Raw genomic sequence first — 16,001 nt, forward strand, 5'->3', positions numbered from 1 at the left:
AATGTATTGAGTGTGGAGGTAAGCGAGACAAAACATGGATGAAAGAGGCCTTTGCAAGTATCTGAGGTCCCCCAGGGGACCATCATCTCCTTTTGCCTACACAGCTCTGCTACCCAAGTTTTTCAAAGCCAGTAACAACATCAACAGAGGGTAACATTAACTTGTGAGCCTAAAACTCAATATACAAACTCTTCATCTTGGTCAAATCATCAAAGCCTCTCACATACACAGGCTGTTTGTATTTGAAGGCCTGTGAATATCACTCTCAATTCACCCAGTGTCACAATAAATGACTTAGGATCTTACTAGTACTGAACATGGAACCCAGTGAGTGCCAGCCAATGTGACAGAACTAAACTGAATGTTAGCTGAGATTAAAATTGGTACCTTTATGACTGTAACTACATACATGCAAAGAGTAGACCATAAACTACCTTTTATAGATCATGAACATGTCTTGGGTTTATGGTCAAAATTCTCATACTAAAAAGTAGGTTGAAATTGGCAGCCTTTGATATACCAAGCCAAACATTTATTTTCCTGCATTGCAACAGGAATGAAGTTGAGGGGCCATTAGTGTTTGGAGTAGAACCAGGTTACTCCCAGTGATGGAGGAATAGGAGCATATCAGACTCAGTCTTAGTGATCACATGAGAGTATAGTTCGAACTTTTCTGTGTGTGCTGCTATGGCCTTACGTATGTTAGCCAAGCAAAGTCCCACTAAGTTACACCCTGATTTGCCTCGAAAGGAAGTGAATTGGTTCATTCATTCATTCATTCATTCATTCATTCACACACATATCTGAGAGTTTTCCAGGGTCTAGATCTTCCCAGAAAGGCAGACAAATTTCTATCTTCAAAAAGCTCTAATTACAATGGATTGTAAAGCAGATTGTCATCTAGAAGGTAATGTCAAGGGCTGACTGGAAGCACAAAGGTAACAGAGTACAGAAATGAGACAGAAGTGCTGGAGAGATTGCTCAGTGGTTTTGAGTACTTGTCGTTCTCCTAGTAGCCCTGAGTTCAGATTACAGCAACTATCTTAGGAGAATTCATGACCTCAATTATCTCCAGCTGTAAGAAATTCCACACAGTCCCCTGTCCTCAGAGAGCTCTTGAATTCACATTGATTTGAATACACACACAAAGGAAAAATATAAATCTTATGAAAGGAAATGATTAAGAGATGAGAAAGGGATTCTAGAGGAAGAGTTAGAGTAGGCATCCCTGTAACCCACTGCTCTTGAATGTGAGCAGAGATTGAATTGCAATCAGGTGTATTCTATTCAGAAACCTGAGATCCTATTTCAATTCAAAGAAAATGACATATTCAGAATCATTAAAAAAGGGTCATATCCTGTAGTCCTTTTCAAGTTCTATAGATGCACCCAGATGCACACTTGGAGGCAGAGAAATGAACACATTTGCATAGGACGTAAGGCCCTACTCTCCAGCCAAATGCACAGGTCTTCAAGATTGCATTCTTTTATTATAGGTTCATTTTCATTTTATTTTTTAAAAGAAATGTTTAAAGATTTATTTTCACATATGGATATTATGCCTACATGTGTTCTTCTGTGTTAATGGTATGTAGTGCCAGCACAGCTTAGAACAATGTCAGTGTTCCTAGGACTGTAGATACAGGTATACAGGTAGTGGTGACACGATATACATGTACATGTATATATATATATATATGTATATGTATATGTATATGTATATGTATATGTATATGTATATGTATATGTATATGTATATGTATATATATATGTATATGTATGTATATGTGCTGGGGTCCCATGTCCTTTGAAACAGTGGCCAGTGATCTCAACCACCAAGTCATCTTTCTGACTCCTAGCCTGACCATTGATGGTCCTCTCCCCACACTGCTCAATTTACTATTAGATCACTGTAGCTCAAGGCAACTGAAGCAGAAGATGTTCAATTTATACTTAATGGGCAAGAGAATATTGAAGATTCTACTGATACAAAGGGGAAAGTGCAGTTGACAGGGATGAACTTGCCTATTTTGTAATAGCCACCAGTGTTCTGAGGCCTGCATACAGTATAAGAGAGAAAATGTACACCAAAGGATCTTCAATGCTTCAGAATGCCACCCTGATGTAAAAAGGAATTTTTACCATATGGATTCAAAGGTTGACATCAAAGAACCACATGCATTTCACCATCTAAACAGTTCATGACTCTTTTTGATCTCTGGTTGTTATATGTGGTGTTTCTACTTAGTAAAACAAGAGAAACATATGTAGATTTGCTTACTACCTGTCAAGTTTTTTATGCCCACACTGGGTTTGAGCATTTAGTGAGGACACAACCAGTTTGTAATATTAAAATTTTCATTCTGAATTAGTCCTTCTGAGAGGAGGATGTATAGTGGTTTATCTCAGCCAAAGAGTAAAAATAAGCCTAGATTTTATGTCTCTCTCCATAAATATGGACCAAGAAACTTCTTTTGGTTTCCATGTATGGTTTGGCTGAGGGAAATACTAAGTATTATTAGAAGGGAGACCACTAGAATGTCCTGGCTCCTGATTAGTATCCCAGACTTCTGAGTTTAGTTTACTCTGGGAGAGTGTGTGCAGGGGTGGAACATGACCTGTTAGAGATAACTGAATAGACCTGTCTGAATCTCCTAGCTCATGGAACCAGCCAGAGTAATGCCATAAGAGCCTTAAGTTAGATCACCAGGGCATGTTCTTCTGAGTCTCAGCAAAAGGAGCACATCTGCCCAGGTGCCTATGTCATTGATCAATTGTTCTGATGACTTATGAGACTTCACAAAATAGTCAAGATTCCCAAGAGAGAAAGAGAACACATATGTCCTCCTGACACCCTAGTGTCCTCAGTGATTATGTCTAATGCAGTCTCTCCTTCAGGAAAATAGTAATAGATGCTGATCATTTAGATAGCTGTCCTGTCCCAAGATTATGTCTTGTTCATATTGAAGGTGACATTATAGAGATTTTAATATTCACTAATCATGAGTCCTGTATCTGGGAAACAGATCTACAAAAGGAACTCCTGTCTAGGGAGAATTTCTGCAGAATTTTTGGACTCCCTGTCCTACCTACTACAGATGAAATCATTATGTTATCTGTTGTGCCACTGTCTCTCTTCCTGGCATGTAAAAGAGAAGAGTTTGTTGAGTCTTTCCCAATAAATCCAGAAACTAACACAGGGCTTGTTCTGCTTAGGCTCACACAGACCATGGGAAGCAGATGTGAGCATGAGTAATCTGTCTGCAGTCACATATCTACTGTCTCTACCCTGGAGGACTTCTCAGCTGTCTGTTCAGCAAGGAGGAGCTGATGTTAATCTTGAGAGAAACAAGAGTTTAGGAATCAAAAACAAATGGACAATTTGATTTGATTCTACAACTAAGGCACAGGACTCTGGAGATTTTCTGCAAAATTCCATATAGCAGTCCATAAATTATTTGTTTTCTTGTGTGCTACTGTCACTTCTGCAACATAAACAACTTTTCTTTGCTTTATGCCTCCCAGTATTTCTTGCATCTAACTTAGGACTCTCTCTTCTCAGAAACTCACTGATTTAAAAACCCTCATGTTTATTATGAACCATCTTGCATAGTTACCTGAATTTTAGTCTCATGTGGGATTTCTGTACACACAAAAAGTCATGAAGACAGGTGTGGTTGCTGCTCAAGAAGCTTAAATGGAAGTTTTTTTCACTCATACCTGTAAGAGATACTTTAGCAGTAATATCTTGGAAGTTGTTCGCCTAGGCTACAGACTAGAGATCAATGCAGCTGGAGGAACACAGAACTCTCTGGCTCCAGGCAGGCAGTATGTCTGTAAGGACAAGGAGTGTCAATGAAACTCTGCCTTCAGCTCCAAGGTCTATAACATCAAACACTGAGGTTCAGCTTACATATGATATGGACTGTTTCTCCCACTCAGCATGTGGGGTTCATGGTATTGTAGAATGTAGATTTTCCTGGATCTGCCTGAGTCACCTATGTCTAGTTTCCTAAGGGACTTTATTGGGGTGGAGTAAAGAGAGACAACACAGGAGGAAAGAGGCCTTTGCAAGGATTAGAGATCCCACAGAAGGTCATCTTCTCTCTGTCCTGCCTACAGAGCACTATTATCCAAGGCCAACATTACAAGTGACAACTCCAACCTCACAGAAGATCCTGAGTCTCATTATACAACCTGCATATGGCAGTCAAATCATCAGAGCCTCTCACATGGTCTGAAGGAAACTCTACTTCACCCAGTGTCACAATGAATGAAATTTACTTTATCATTGTTGAAAATGGAATCCAGTGAGTTCCAGCAGAAATGGTATAAACAACCCAAAGTGTAGCTGAGAGTAAATTTGATTCCTTATTGATTTTAGCCACCTAAACATAAGAGTAGACCATGAACACCCAGTTCCTCTTGGGGTCATGAAACCTCCCACATGGATAACTTGGTTAAAACTGACAGCCTTTGTTATCCCAAGTTCAAATTTTACAGCCCATGGTTGGATCAAGAATGGAGTCGAGGGTCCATTCCTGTTTAGAGTAGAACCAGGTTATTCCCAGTTATGAATGAATATGTGCATCTCAGACTCAGTCTTAGTGCACATGAGAGTAAAGTTCAGTCTTTTTGTGTGTGCTGACAGGGCCATGTATATGGTATCCAAGTTATTTCCCACTAAGCTTTGCTTTGACTTCTACTTGGAATCCACGTGTGGTTGTATCTAGGCCCAGAGAAGGACATTGTAGCATGACCTTGAATAGGCTCTTTTCCTGCCCTCTGTTGATATAAAAATTAGAGTTAGAAATAGTTTCATTCCTGTTTTATGAAACTGTTCTAATATCCCATTAATAACATCTTAGTTTCTTATTTCTACCTAGGAACAAATCTCAGTCGGCCCTCACCAATCTACATAGTTCTAATGGGCTTATTAATAGTAATCTCCAGGATGCTTGTAAACACATATTTACCTGTACTTCATTATTAACAACAGAGACCTCATGCTTATCTCCTCCATAGCTCCACAACCAGCTTCAATAGGACTATATGTAACAAAATTCTATCCACTGCTCAGTGGATTTACACTAAGCTTTGGGGTAGAGAGTCTTTTGGTTTTCTGGTAAGATGAAGAAAGTGTTTTCTAGTTTGTGAGAGTGCAATCAAGTCTCAGCCTTCTCCTGAGCCTCCTGATGTAGCCCTCAGTTGTCTTCTCTATTTGTCTCTCTGATTCATCCAGGTTCAATCTTATGTGGGAAGTTACAGAATATATAGAGCAGGCAGTGGAACCTTTACCTATAGGGGAAGGTAGGGACCTTGTAAGAGCAAGTAAAATTTTTTCTGACAATAAACCATGTCTTCAACTTTCCTCCATTTCCTATATGACCTTTTGACCTAGGAGGAACTCCCACTGCTTTTAAACATGCTCAGAGACAGTCAAAGGAAAGATGAAAATGTACAGTAGATGGGGTACACAAAGCAGATCAGAGCTTTGCTTCTGGACTGTTCCTGACTCACCTGGTCACTGACTCACCTCTGATGCCATTTTGATAGGAAGGGGAAGTGAGTGTGCCAGGCATTCCTGTCTTGAGTCACAATAGACCATGAAAGTAATTTCATTACATTCTCATAAATTGAAATCTCATTGATTGACACCAAAGAGTTCCATACTTGAAAATCAAGGAAGTCGGAAAGCTAACCTCAAGAAGGGCTGCTTCTGAACTAAGTCTTCTCTCTGAAAGTCTGAGGCTGTGGACAAGAGCACATGTGATGATCACAGCTAACAGTGATAGCCACTTCCTTGGATATCAGGGTGCTTCCAGTCATAGTTAGCATTTACTGTCAAATGTACATAGCCTAATGTCACAGGAATGGGGATAGATGAGAGTCAGTTGTGTCAGTGTCTTTTATAGATCACTTTGAAGAAAACTGTGGAGGACACTCTGGAGTGTCTTAATTGAATTAGGAGGGCAGATGCCACTATGGGTGGTGCCATCCCTATGCAGGTGGTTCTGGATTGTCTCAAAAAGATAGTGAACCATGTACCCCTGAGAAAGAGAGGTAGAGAGAGAGAGAGAGAGAGAGAGAGAGAGAGAGAGAGAGAGAGAGATTTTTCACTCAAAGATTGCTTTGACCTCTGTGTGTCTGATCTGTAAGTTCTTTGTTCTCTTAAGCTGCTTTTAATCAGGATGTTTATCATAGCAGAAGAAAGTTAGAACAATCAGTTTTCTAGGAAGCTTGTAAAGCATATTCATTTGCATCCTTTATAATTTTCTGTTTGTATGCAAATCTCACAGCACCATATCTCCATATAAGGCCATATAAGGGCCTAAGGAGCCTTATCACCTTTATTGCTCAATGTGCAGTAGGTTGGACTGACACATAATGAGAGGAAAGGGGAGAAGAGTAGGCAACAGGAGATAGAGGAAAATGAACTGATGTGTTTTGTACACATGAAATGTCTTCAGGCCATATAATTCTAGGAGGGGCTCCTACCTGGGAGGAGACGCAAATAAAAAGGAGGAAGGACAGCATAACTGACAGGAGAGCAGAGTGTGGAAATAGCACCGGAGCTGAAGCTTCTCACAGAGAGAACACAGAGCAGGTGGCAGGTGGCAGAGGTCATGATGGACTCTGTTGCACTTTCCAGTAAAGACTGTACTTCCTGGCAGGGGCTCATGCTCACAGGTGAGAAGGCTACTCTTTGGCACTGAGTGGGAGAAGGGAAATTCAGAGCTTTGCTGAAGTCCCTGAAGAAGACATGAACCTGGGGATAGACTCAGACTTTTGGGAATTGGACATAGACAGTGGTAGGCACTCCTTATCAGGGAGTGACAAAAGATAATAGAATGGAGAAATGGCACCATTTTTTTTATTCCAAGTCAGTCACATGGAAAATTATATTCTGAGGACTAATGTTCCCAACCATAAGAATGACTGTCTAATTAAAAACCAAACTAGGGAGAGCCATTGAGATGACTTAATGGTAATGCTGCTGGCTGCCAAACCTAAGACATGAGTTCAATTCCCAACACATACAAGGTGTTTGACTTCCATGTATATGCTGTGTACGCATTCACCTATACCCAAATGCACACAAGTGTACACATGTGGAAGCATTCACCTTCCACACACATGCAAACTATACAAAACATTTATACTAAAAGTGTCATTAGCTTTATATTTCAGCATTTTTCAAATAGGCTCATGGATATGCATAGCCCTGACATGTATATCAGTCATCAAAAGATATCCAAGCCTTTATCAGTTGTGGGTATGCCAAAGATGTCAGGCTCATCTTGGTTCTAATAAATCCCTAGACTAGTGGACTGTAAGTTAAAACAGAAATTCCGTCTTAAAGTAGAATCAGAGACCTCAGACCAAAGAGAGAACAGAGAAAAAAAGGGAGTGAAGATCTCTCGAGTAATAGGTAACATAAGACATCATTTAGCCCAAGTACTCTGAATGTGAGCAAGTGTCTGAAGGAAGTGTAGGAAGTCCTTAAGATGTTGAAGGAGAGAGTTCCATACATAGAAATGAACAGGTTCAGAGCCACTGAAGGAGAAGAAGGTATATTGCTCATCTCTTCCAAGTATAATGGTGCCATCCTCACCTACCCAGCTAGGCTGAGTGATAAGCATGACCACTCAGGACACAGATTTCATCTTTCCATCAAATATAGAGGTCCCAGTGTTCATAGAATTTCTCTCTTCCTTTCTAGTCTCCCTTTTAACCTGCTGGCTGCTTCCCACTACTGCCAAGCTCACCATTGAATCAGTGCCTCCCATTGCTGTTCAAGGGGACAATGTTCTTCTGTTAGTGCATAATTTGCCAAAGAAGGTTAAAACCGTTTCATGGTACACAGGAGTTGCAGCGCTCAAGAGTTGTGAAATTGCAAGACATGTGATAGCTACCAATTCTAGTGTGGTGGGACTTGCACACAGTGGTAGAGAGACAGTACTCAACAATGGATCTCTGCTGATCAAAAGTGTCACTAGAAAAGACTCAGGATACTACACCCTACAAATACTTGATTCAGCCTCAAGACCTGAAATAATACATGCAGAATTCTTTGTACACAGTAAGTCAATTTTTTGGGAATTCTGTTGTTGGGTGGGATTTATTCTGTTGTACATTCAGAGGAGTGTTAAGCCTGAACTGTCTACCTCCCCTCTGCATTGTGTCTGCATGTTGTTGTGTGAGGATTTAGTGCAGGATATGCATTTTGGAGACAAACTTTCATAGACCAGAATCCCTCACTTGACTGCACTTGCAGAGAGGAGGACTTGTGCTGAGTAACTCAGACAAGGATGTCAACCTCAAATCAGATCCTTGAACCTGAACCTGAGTTGAGGAATAGATGAGGAAAACATGGGATCTTTATTGACCCTGGATCCAGACTTCTGTCCAAGACTCAGCTAAGAGTGTGAGAGGATAGCAGAGCTGATATCAGAGCAACAATATTCAGAGGCACTGCTGGTAGTGAAGGTGTTCTCAAAGGAGGGAGAAAAGATCGGACATCAGAGGCTGTGGAGCTGGCTCCTTGATCTTCATGCAAATGTATAGACAGTGGCAGGAAATCCTACTAAAGGTTCCTACACCATTCCCTATCTCTGTGCTGGAAGAGGTTATCTGGTTACCTGAGTGATTGTCTGCAGTCTCCTGGAGATGATAAGAGCTTCTGAGGAGACTCAGGGTTTTGTTTGCAACATGATATGAGAAGTCACAGCAAGGTAGACAGCAGTTGAGAACCTGAAAACTCTCAGTGAACAAAAAAATAATAAGATGGGGAGAGAAAAGTTGCATTGTTCATTTTCCAAGTTCATTAATTACCTTGGTAAGTATATTCTGAAAACTTATGTCACCATGTATGGCAAGATGTCTCTTCAAATTAAAAGCAAACTGTAAGATGACTCAGTGGGTGTGGGCACTTGTCATCCCTGATGACCTAAGTTCAATCTTCATGTCCCACATGGTGGAAGGAGAAAACTGAGTCATACATATACGGATACATGCTTGAGTGCATGTTCCCTTCCCCATTGCAAAGAGTCAATGACAATAAATTAAATTGGAGTATGGAAACTATAACTATCTTAAAACCTGAGAATCTGGTAACTTAATACATGGACATACAGTGACCTGGAGCACACATCCATCTATCCATTCATTCATTTATCAATTGAGCCCTTTCTAGGCATTGGGTCTTCCAAGATTAAAAGACTGATCACAGGCCACAATGTCTTCTACTGTATGGCAAGGGGCATGACCAAGTGCATTGAGAATGCACCATAAAACGTTCAATGCAAAATGTGTCAATATGTAGGCCCATTTTCTGTTGAAGAAGATTCTGTGGGAGGCAACCTCCTCTACCCATTGTGGGTCTGAGCACAGATCTGAAAGCTGTGAACAGTGAGTCACACAGACAGAGTAGGGGAGAGTATCATATAGAAGTTCGTGGGCACTGAGGGCATGGCATTTGTGTTGCTGACCTCCAACAAGTAGGATAAACACACCCTCACCCACACATAAAGACTATGTGATGGACACACCTGCTCAGGACTCATATCTTTCTTCCCACCAAATACAGAGGATTCACTTTTTTATTGGATATTTTATTTACATTTCAGATGTTATTCCCTTACCCCATCCCCCCCAGTAATACCCTATCCCATCCCCCCTCTTCCTGCTTCTATGAGGATGTGGCCCCACATACCCCCCTGCTCCCACCTCCCCACTTTCAAATTCCCCCACACTCAGCCTCCAGCCTTCATGGGACCAAGGATCTCCTCTCCCACCTATGTCCAACAGGGCCATCCTCCCTTTCATATACAGATGGGGCCATGGATCCCTCCCTAAGTGCTCCCAGGCTGGTGGTTTAGACCCTGGGAACTCTGGTTGGTTGGTATTCTTGCTCTACTCATGGAGTTGCAAACTCTTTCAGCTCTTTCAGTCTTCACCCTGATTCCTCCATTGGGTACCCCATGATCAGTTCAATGGTAAGCTGTGAGCATCTGCCTCTGAATATGTCAAATTCTGGCAGACCTCTAAGGACACAGCTATATCAAGCTTCTGGAAGCATGCACCTCCTGACATCCACATCAGCATCTACCTTTGGTGACTGCACATGGGATGGATACTCAGGTGGAGCAGTGTCCAGACAGCCCCACTTTCAGTTTCTATTCCACACTTTGTCTCCATATTTGCTCCCTTGAGTACTTTTGTTGCTCCTTCTAAGAAGGACCGAAGCACCCCCACTTGGTCTTCCTTCTTCATTAGCTTCATGTAGCCTGTGAGTTGAATCTTGGGCATTTCAAGGTTCTGGGCTAATATCCAATAATCAGTGAGTGAACACCATGTGTGTTCTTTTGTGATTAGGTTACTAAAAAGATTTCCGTGCACAGCTTAGACAGATCACAGCAGACTAGACGGTTCCACGAGGAGAGGTTTATTAAGAGGGTGGGAGAGCAGGAGAGAGAGAAGAATAGAGAGGGTAGAGGAGTGGAGGCCGGCCTTGACCACATGGAGAGAGGGGGAAAGGAAGGGGCGAGGGGAGAGGACAACCTGCAGGTGCTGAGTCAAGAAGCCAAGAGAGAGAGGAGGGGCCAAGCAGCCCCTTTTATAGTGGGCAGGGCTACCTGCCTGTTGCCAGGTAACTCTGGGGAGGAGCATACCTGGATGTTGCCAGGTGACTGTGGAGGTGGAGTTTAACAGATTACTAACAGTTGCTTCACTCAGGATGATATTTTCTAGTTCCATCCATTTACCTAAGAATTTCTCAAATTCATTGTTTTTAATAGGTGAGTAATACTCCATTGTGTAAATGTACCACATTTTCTGTATTCATTCCTCTGTTGAAGGACATCTGGGTTCTTTCCAGCTTCTGGCTATTATAAATAAGGCTGTTATGAATATAGTGAAGAATATGTCCTTGTTTATATGTTAGAGCATCTTCTGGATATATGGCCAGGAGTGGTATAGCTTGGGTCCTCAGGTAATGCTATGTCCAATTTTCTGAGGAACTGTCAGACTGATTTCCAAAGTGGTTGCACCATCTTGCAATCCCACCAACAATGGAGGAGTGTTTCTCTTTCTCCGCATCCTTGCTAGCATTTACTATCACTTGAGATTTTGATCTTAGCTATTCTGACTGGTGTGATGTGGAATCTCAGGGCTGTTTTGATTTGCATTTCCCTGATGAATAAGGATGCTGAACATTTCTGTAGATGCTTCTCAGCCATTCGAGTTTCCTCAGTTGAAAATTCTTTGTTTAGCTCTATACCCCATTTTTAAATAGGGTTATTTGGTTGTCTGGAGTCTAATTTCTTGAGTTCTTGGTATATATCGGATATTAGCCCTCCATTGGATGTGTGATTGGTAAAGATCTTTTCCCAATCTGTTAGTTGTCATTTTGTCCTATTGACAGTGTCCTTTGCCTTACAGAAGCTTTGCAATTTTATGAAGTCCCATTTGTCAATTCTTGATCTTAGAGCATAAGTCATTGGTGTTCTGTTCAGGAACTTTTCCCCTGTGCCCAAGTATTTGAGATTCTTCCCCACCTTGTCTTCTATTAGTTTCAGTGTATCTGGTTTTATGTGGAGGTCCTTTATCCACTTGGACTTGAGCTTTGTACAAGGAGATAAGAATGGATCAATTTTCATTCTTCTGCATGTTGTCCTCCAGTTGAACCAGCACCATTTGTTGAAAAAGCTGTCCTTTTCCCACTAGACAGTTTTAGCTCCTTTGTCAAAGACCATAGGTGTGTGGATTCATTTCTGGGTCTTCAATTCTATTCCATTGATCTTCCTGCCTGTCTCAGTACCAATACCATGCATGTTTTATCACTATTGGTCTGTAGTACAGCATGAGGTCGGAGATGGTGATGAGGAATCACTTTTGATTGTCTTTTTAATATTTCTTTTTTTGCTTCTAGGCCCACTTTTTGGCTACAGGAGTCATCTTACCCCTTCTCAACTCAAAATTGGGTTGGTGCCCCATATTGTTGAAGAAAATGACAATATTTCTCTGCTTGCTTATAATCTGCCAGAGAAATCTTATGGCTTTGCCTGGCACAAAGGAGTACTTCCACTTGACCATTTGATGATAGCAAGCCATTCATTTTTCACCAATTCAACTATACTGGGGCATGCATATTATGACAGATTGAAAGTAAGCAATGATGGATCCCTGCTGCTCTTGAATGTCACACAGAAAGACACAGGGATTTATACCCTCCGAACCATATCTGTGGATTTGAAATCAGAATGGGCCATGTTGGACCTCCAAGTAAACAGTAAGTGGTTCTTTGTGTCTCCTGGGTGATGGTAGTGTTTACTCCTCCCTGTATACCTAAGATATTGAGGCTTAGAATGTACCTTCCTCTCCTCTGGACTTTGTACTCAAAGTTGGGCTTGGGAATTTAGTAAAAGACATGCATCATGGGATAACCTGAAATACATCAGAAAACTTCACCTGACTGGAACCTGCAGATAGTAGTGTAGTAACTCAGTCCAAGGATGTCATCCTCAGCTCAGACTATCTGTGCTTTTACCCTGAACAAAGCCCTAAGAAAGCTTTCTGGTGTTGCTTGTATTTGACTACCTGCTAGAGCTGACTGGAAGCAATGTGTCATTCTGCATCCAAGTCTTGGAGCATGTAGAAGAACCAAGTATCTGTCACAACAATTATGATTAGGCTATGTCATTTGGGCATCTCCTTTTTCTGAGATTCAGCATGGACAGAATAGCTAGATGGGTGGTTATACAACATACTGACTGTCCTGATAGTCTTGAGAATTCACATGGAAAGTTTGGATCCCCAAGGGAACATAGGTCCTCTTGGCAACTGATTGGCTTCAGGAGTTCAGTCTATGGAAGTCTCTTCTTTATGCAAATAATAATATGCACCCCTGATTTTAACAGCTCTTCAGTCTCAAGTTTAGGACATTAATAATATTTGATTTTCACTTATAGACTTAATGATAAGTTACCATGTGTACTACTATAGGGAATCAGAGACACAGCAAAGACACTGGTTGAATGAAGGTTACACAGTCCATGATTGGCACATCAGAAGCACAAAATGACTATGTATAGTCACAGCCCAAACCTATCTACCCTATGAGGTTTTATCAAGTGTCTGTGGGTCAGAGGAATGCTGTGGGTTCAGAAATTTTCACCTTATTATCAGTGTCTCACAGAGAGAATATGGTCCAGGCAGTCGAAGCAACAAATTGACAGTCAGTTTTGACTTGTAATAAAGCCATAATTGAATACTGAACTCCTTTCCAGCCTAATTCTTCTACTTCAATACTCCGGGCTTCAGTCATAGATTTCCTAGTGTGGTGAGTTTACTCCTCCTGAAGCATAGGGAGAAGGCTTTGCCTCATTCCTCCATGAAGATTCCACAAGACACGGGGTCTAATGTGCAACTCACTCAATACTTTTATGATGATGGAAGAATGGAATTAGTAATGAGTGGACAAATGGGTGGAGGCAGATTAGTTTGTGAATATATGGTGGAGGTAGATGGATGAGTTTACGAATTGATGTCTTAGAACCCTTCAAGAGATTAAAAATTACAGGTAGAGTCCTAGTATATCTGACAGTGTCCACTCCCTACTCATCCTGGAGGCTATGACCTTTGCCCCATTTCTCAGATCTATTCCTTACCCACCTGGAAAGACAAGTGTATGAGCATCCTAAGGAGAAAGATAAGTACATGACCATCCAAGGGATGCCTCCGTATATAGCAGTTCTCAGTGTGACACTCCTCATGTAGTCATTTAGATCTTGCTCCTGGGAGTTTTGGTAGTCATTTGAACTCCAATTGTTGCTGTCATTCACATTTCTGCTAGTGTTACTCCTTTCCTGTCACTTAACCCTGTTCCTTCATTCGGGAATGTATGTCCCTGAACTGGTGTTCACCCATACCCTTACATTCCCACCTAAATGGGTGCCTTTCCTGGTTCCTGGTGTAGAAATTGGTTGGTTCAGAAGAAACAACCTTTCCACTTAGGCTCCATAATATGCCCACACCCTATAGCACAGACAGACAGACAGACAGACACACACACACACACACACACACACACACACACACACCGAGTCCCTCGTGTGTTTCTTTCCATGTATCTTTACTTCTGTGGTGGTGGTGTGTGTAATAAGCTAAGAGACAGAAACACATCTTGCAACTCTATATTGACTACCCAGTGGCTAAATGTAGAAGGACCAGGCCACCAGCTCCAAAGTCTTGCTTGTTTTCTCCATTTCCCCTTTAATGTCATCTTCCTCCTAGTGTGGCTAACCATCTTCATGTGGCTTCTCAAGAAATAGGTAACACATTTAGTGCTGTCTAATGTCCCTAACATGTGTACCTACATCTCGTATCATCACATTGCCTCAAGGTGACTCCTGTGATCCAATGACACAATATAAAACCCTAAACATGATTAGTTCTGTTAGATTGTATATTCTGGAAGCATTTGATGCAACTTGCTTTGTGATTCCTGGGTCTTATGAAGAGGAAGAAAGAAAATGCATTTCACACTGGGGTTGGCTCTGTCCCTCTGTGCCTGACTGTTCACAGATCTGGGACAGGTTTCTTCTAAATATGCTCTAACCATGACATTTGACATTGCTGCAAAATTTGGGTTGCTTTTTATTTTACATAGTAAAAAAAACTTACACTCACATGCACCCTCTGGCCAGTGTTATCCTCAACAGCTGTGACACACTGGACTCTCTCTCTTCATGGATTCACCAGCTTCAAGCCAATTTGTAACTTCTACATTTAATCAAAAAGGGATCCCACAGCACTTAGATATTGATCTAAGACCTTTTTGTACTCTCAAAAAATTAATCCTTGCAGGAATTGGTCTTATATACTGGATGTACCTAATACTTTTTGCATATTATAGCCTGTTTGGCAGAAAGGAAGATATTTTAAGAGACATTTGTATCTTTCAGCCCATTAGATGACTGAAACAATGAACTCCCATATAAAAAGGGAATCTCCCTCCCAGGGGTCTCATGATGAGGGAAGAGAAAGGCCCTAGTCAAAGGGGAACTTTCTCTTTGGAAAGAGATTTCACCATACCACATTATAGTATAAGATGCGATTGAACCCAGAAAATGATGGAATTGGTAAGTGGGTTTATACCCTGGTCAGGACTGCTTAGACATAGTTATCATTAGTTTTCTATTTAAATGTTCATCTCATTTCAGAACCTGGAAGTCGGGCTTCACTCTTTCAAAGACCAACTAGTAAACCAAGGCCCTCGAAGAATCGAAGACGAAAGCCAAACACATCTGTTACTTCTTTCCTTACTCTCTATTCCAAATAAATACTGCTTACCAGTATTCTTTCAGTTCTTTTAATTGCATTATTAAGGAATGGGTTGCTGATCCCAGTTTGAGATTCATGACTAAAACCCAACCAAGTTCAGAGACAACATGGACAAATTTTCTGCAACAAATTGCTATTGATAGGCATAGCCATTTCTCAGAGGATGCATAATATGTCAGTGTCCCCCAGTGTGAAGAAACCCCCACTGAGTCACTGCCTAGGGCTCCTGAATTCTGCAGGGCTGACATGTAGTTAAGGCAAGGATGTTCCAAGTTGGGGTTTCTGCTAGTTGATGTTTGTTCTTGATGGAATGATCCAACTTCTCTATCTGACATTCAAGCCCTCATAACACAACCCTATGCATGACAGATTTTATCCATAAGCCTTTCATAAAGTTTTAGACTTATAAATGTTCATTTTCAGTACCATATAGATTTTCATCAGTGTTTCTCTCTATTGAATTCTCAAATTTTATCCTGTATTGATTCATTAATTCATTTACATTTTGTGCTTTCTTGCAATTAATTTATCAGTTAATCTGTGTCCTTATTGATTTGTTTGGATATTCCTACAGTCATGCCTTATTTGTTTTGAGACTTTCACTCTCTGGATATATACCTTGGGCTGTCTTGAAATTCACTAGGCTGGGCTTGAAA

General features: G+C 41.1%; 1 protein-coding gene across 1 annotated transcript; it reads left to right on the forward strand.

Annotated features, from left to right (window-relative positions):
- The first annotated feature begins 6,626 nt into the window (after positions 1–6,626).
- LOC114634778 (carcinoembryonic antigen-related cell adhesion molecule 3-like) lies at positions 6,627–15,343 on the forward strand. The gene is made up of 4 exons (XM_028783364.1): positions 6,627–6,690; positions 7,724–8,083; positions 11,933–12,292; positions 15,225–15,343. The coding sequence occupies exons 1-4, from the start codon at positions 6,627–6,629 to the stop codon at positions 15,341–15,343; spliced, it is 903 nt and encodes a 300-aa protein (XP_028639197.1).
- The last annotated feature ends 658 nt before the right edge of the window (positions 15,344–16,001 follow it).

Source organism: Grammomys surdaster, unplaced genomic scaffold, assembly GCF_004785775.1.
Source record: "Grammomys surdaster isolate TR1022 unplaced genomic scaffold, NIH_TR_1.0 1089, whole genome shotgun sequence".
Taxonomy (NCBI): Eukaryota; Metazoa; Chordata; class Mammalia; order Rodentia; family Muridae; genus Grammomys; species Grammomys surdaster.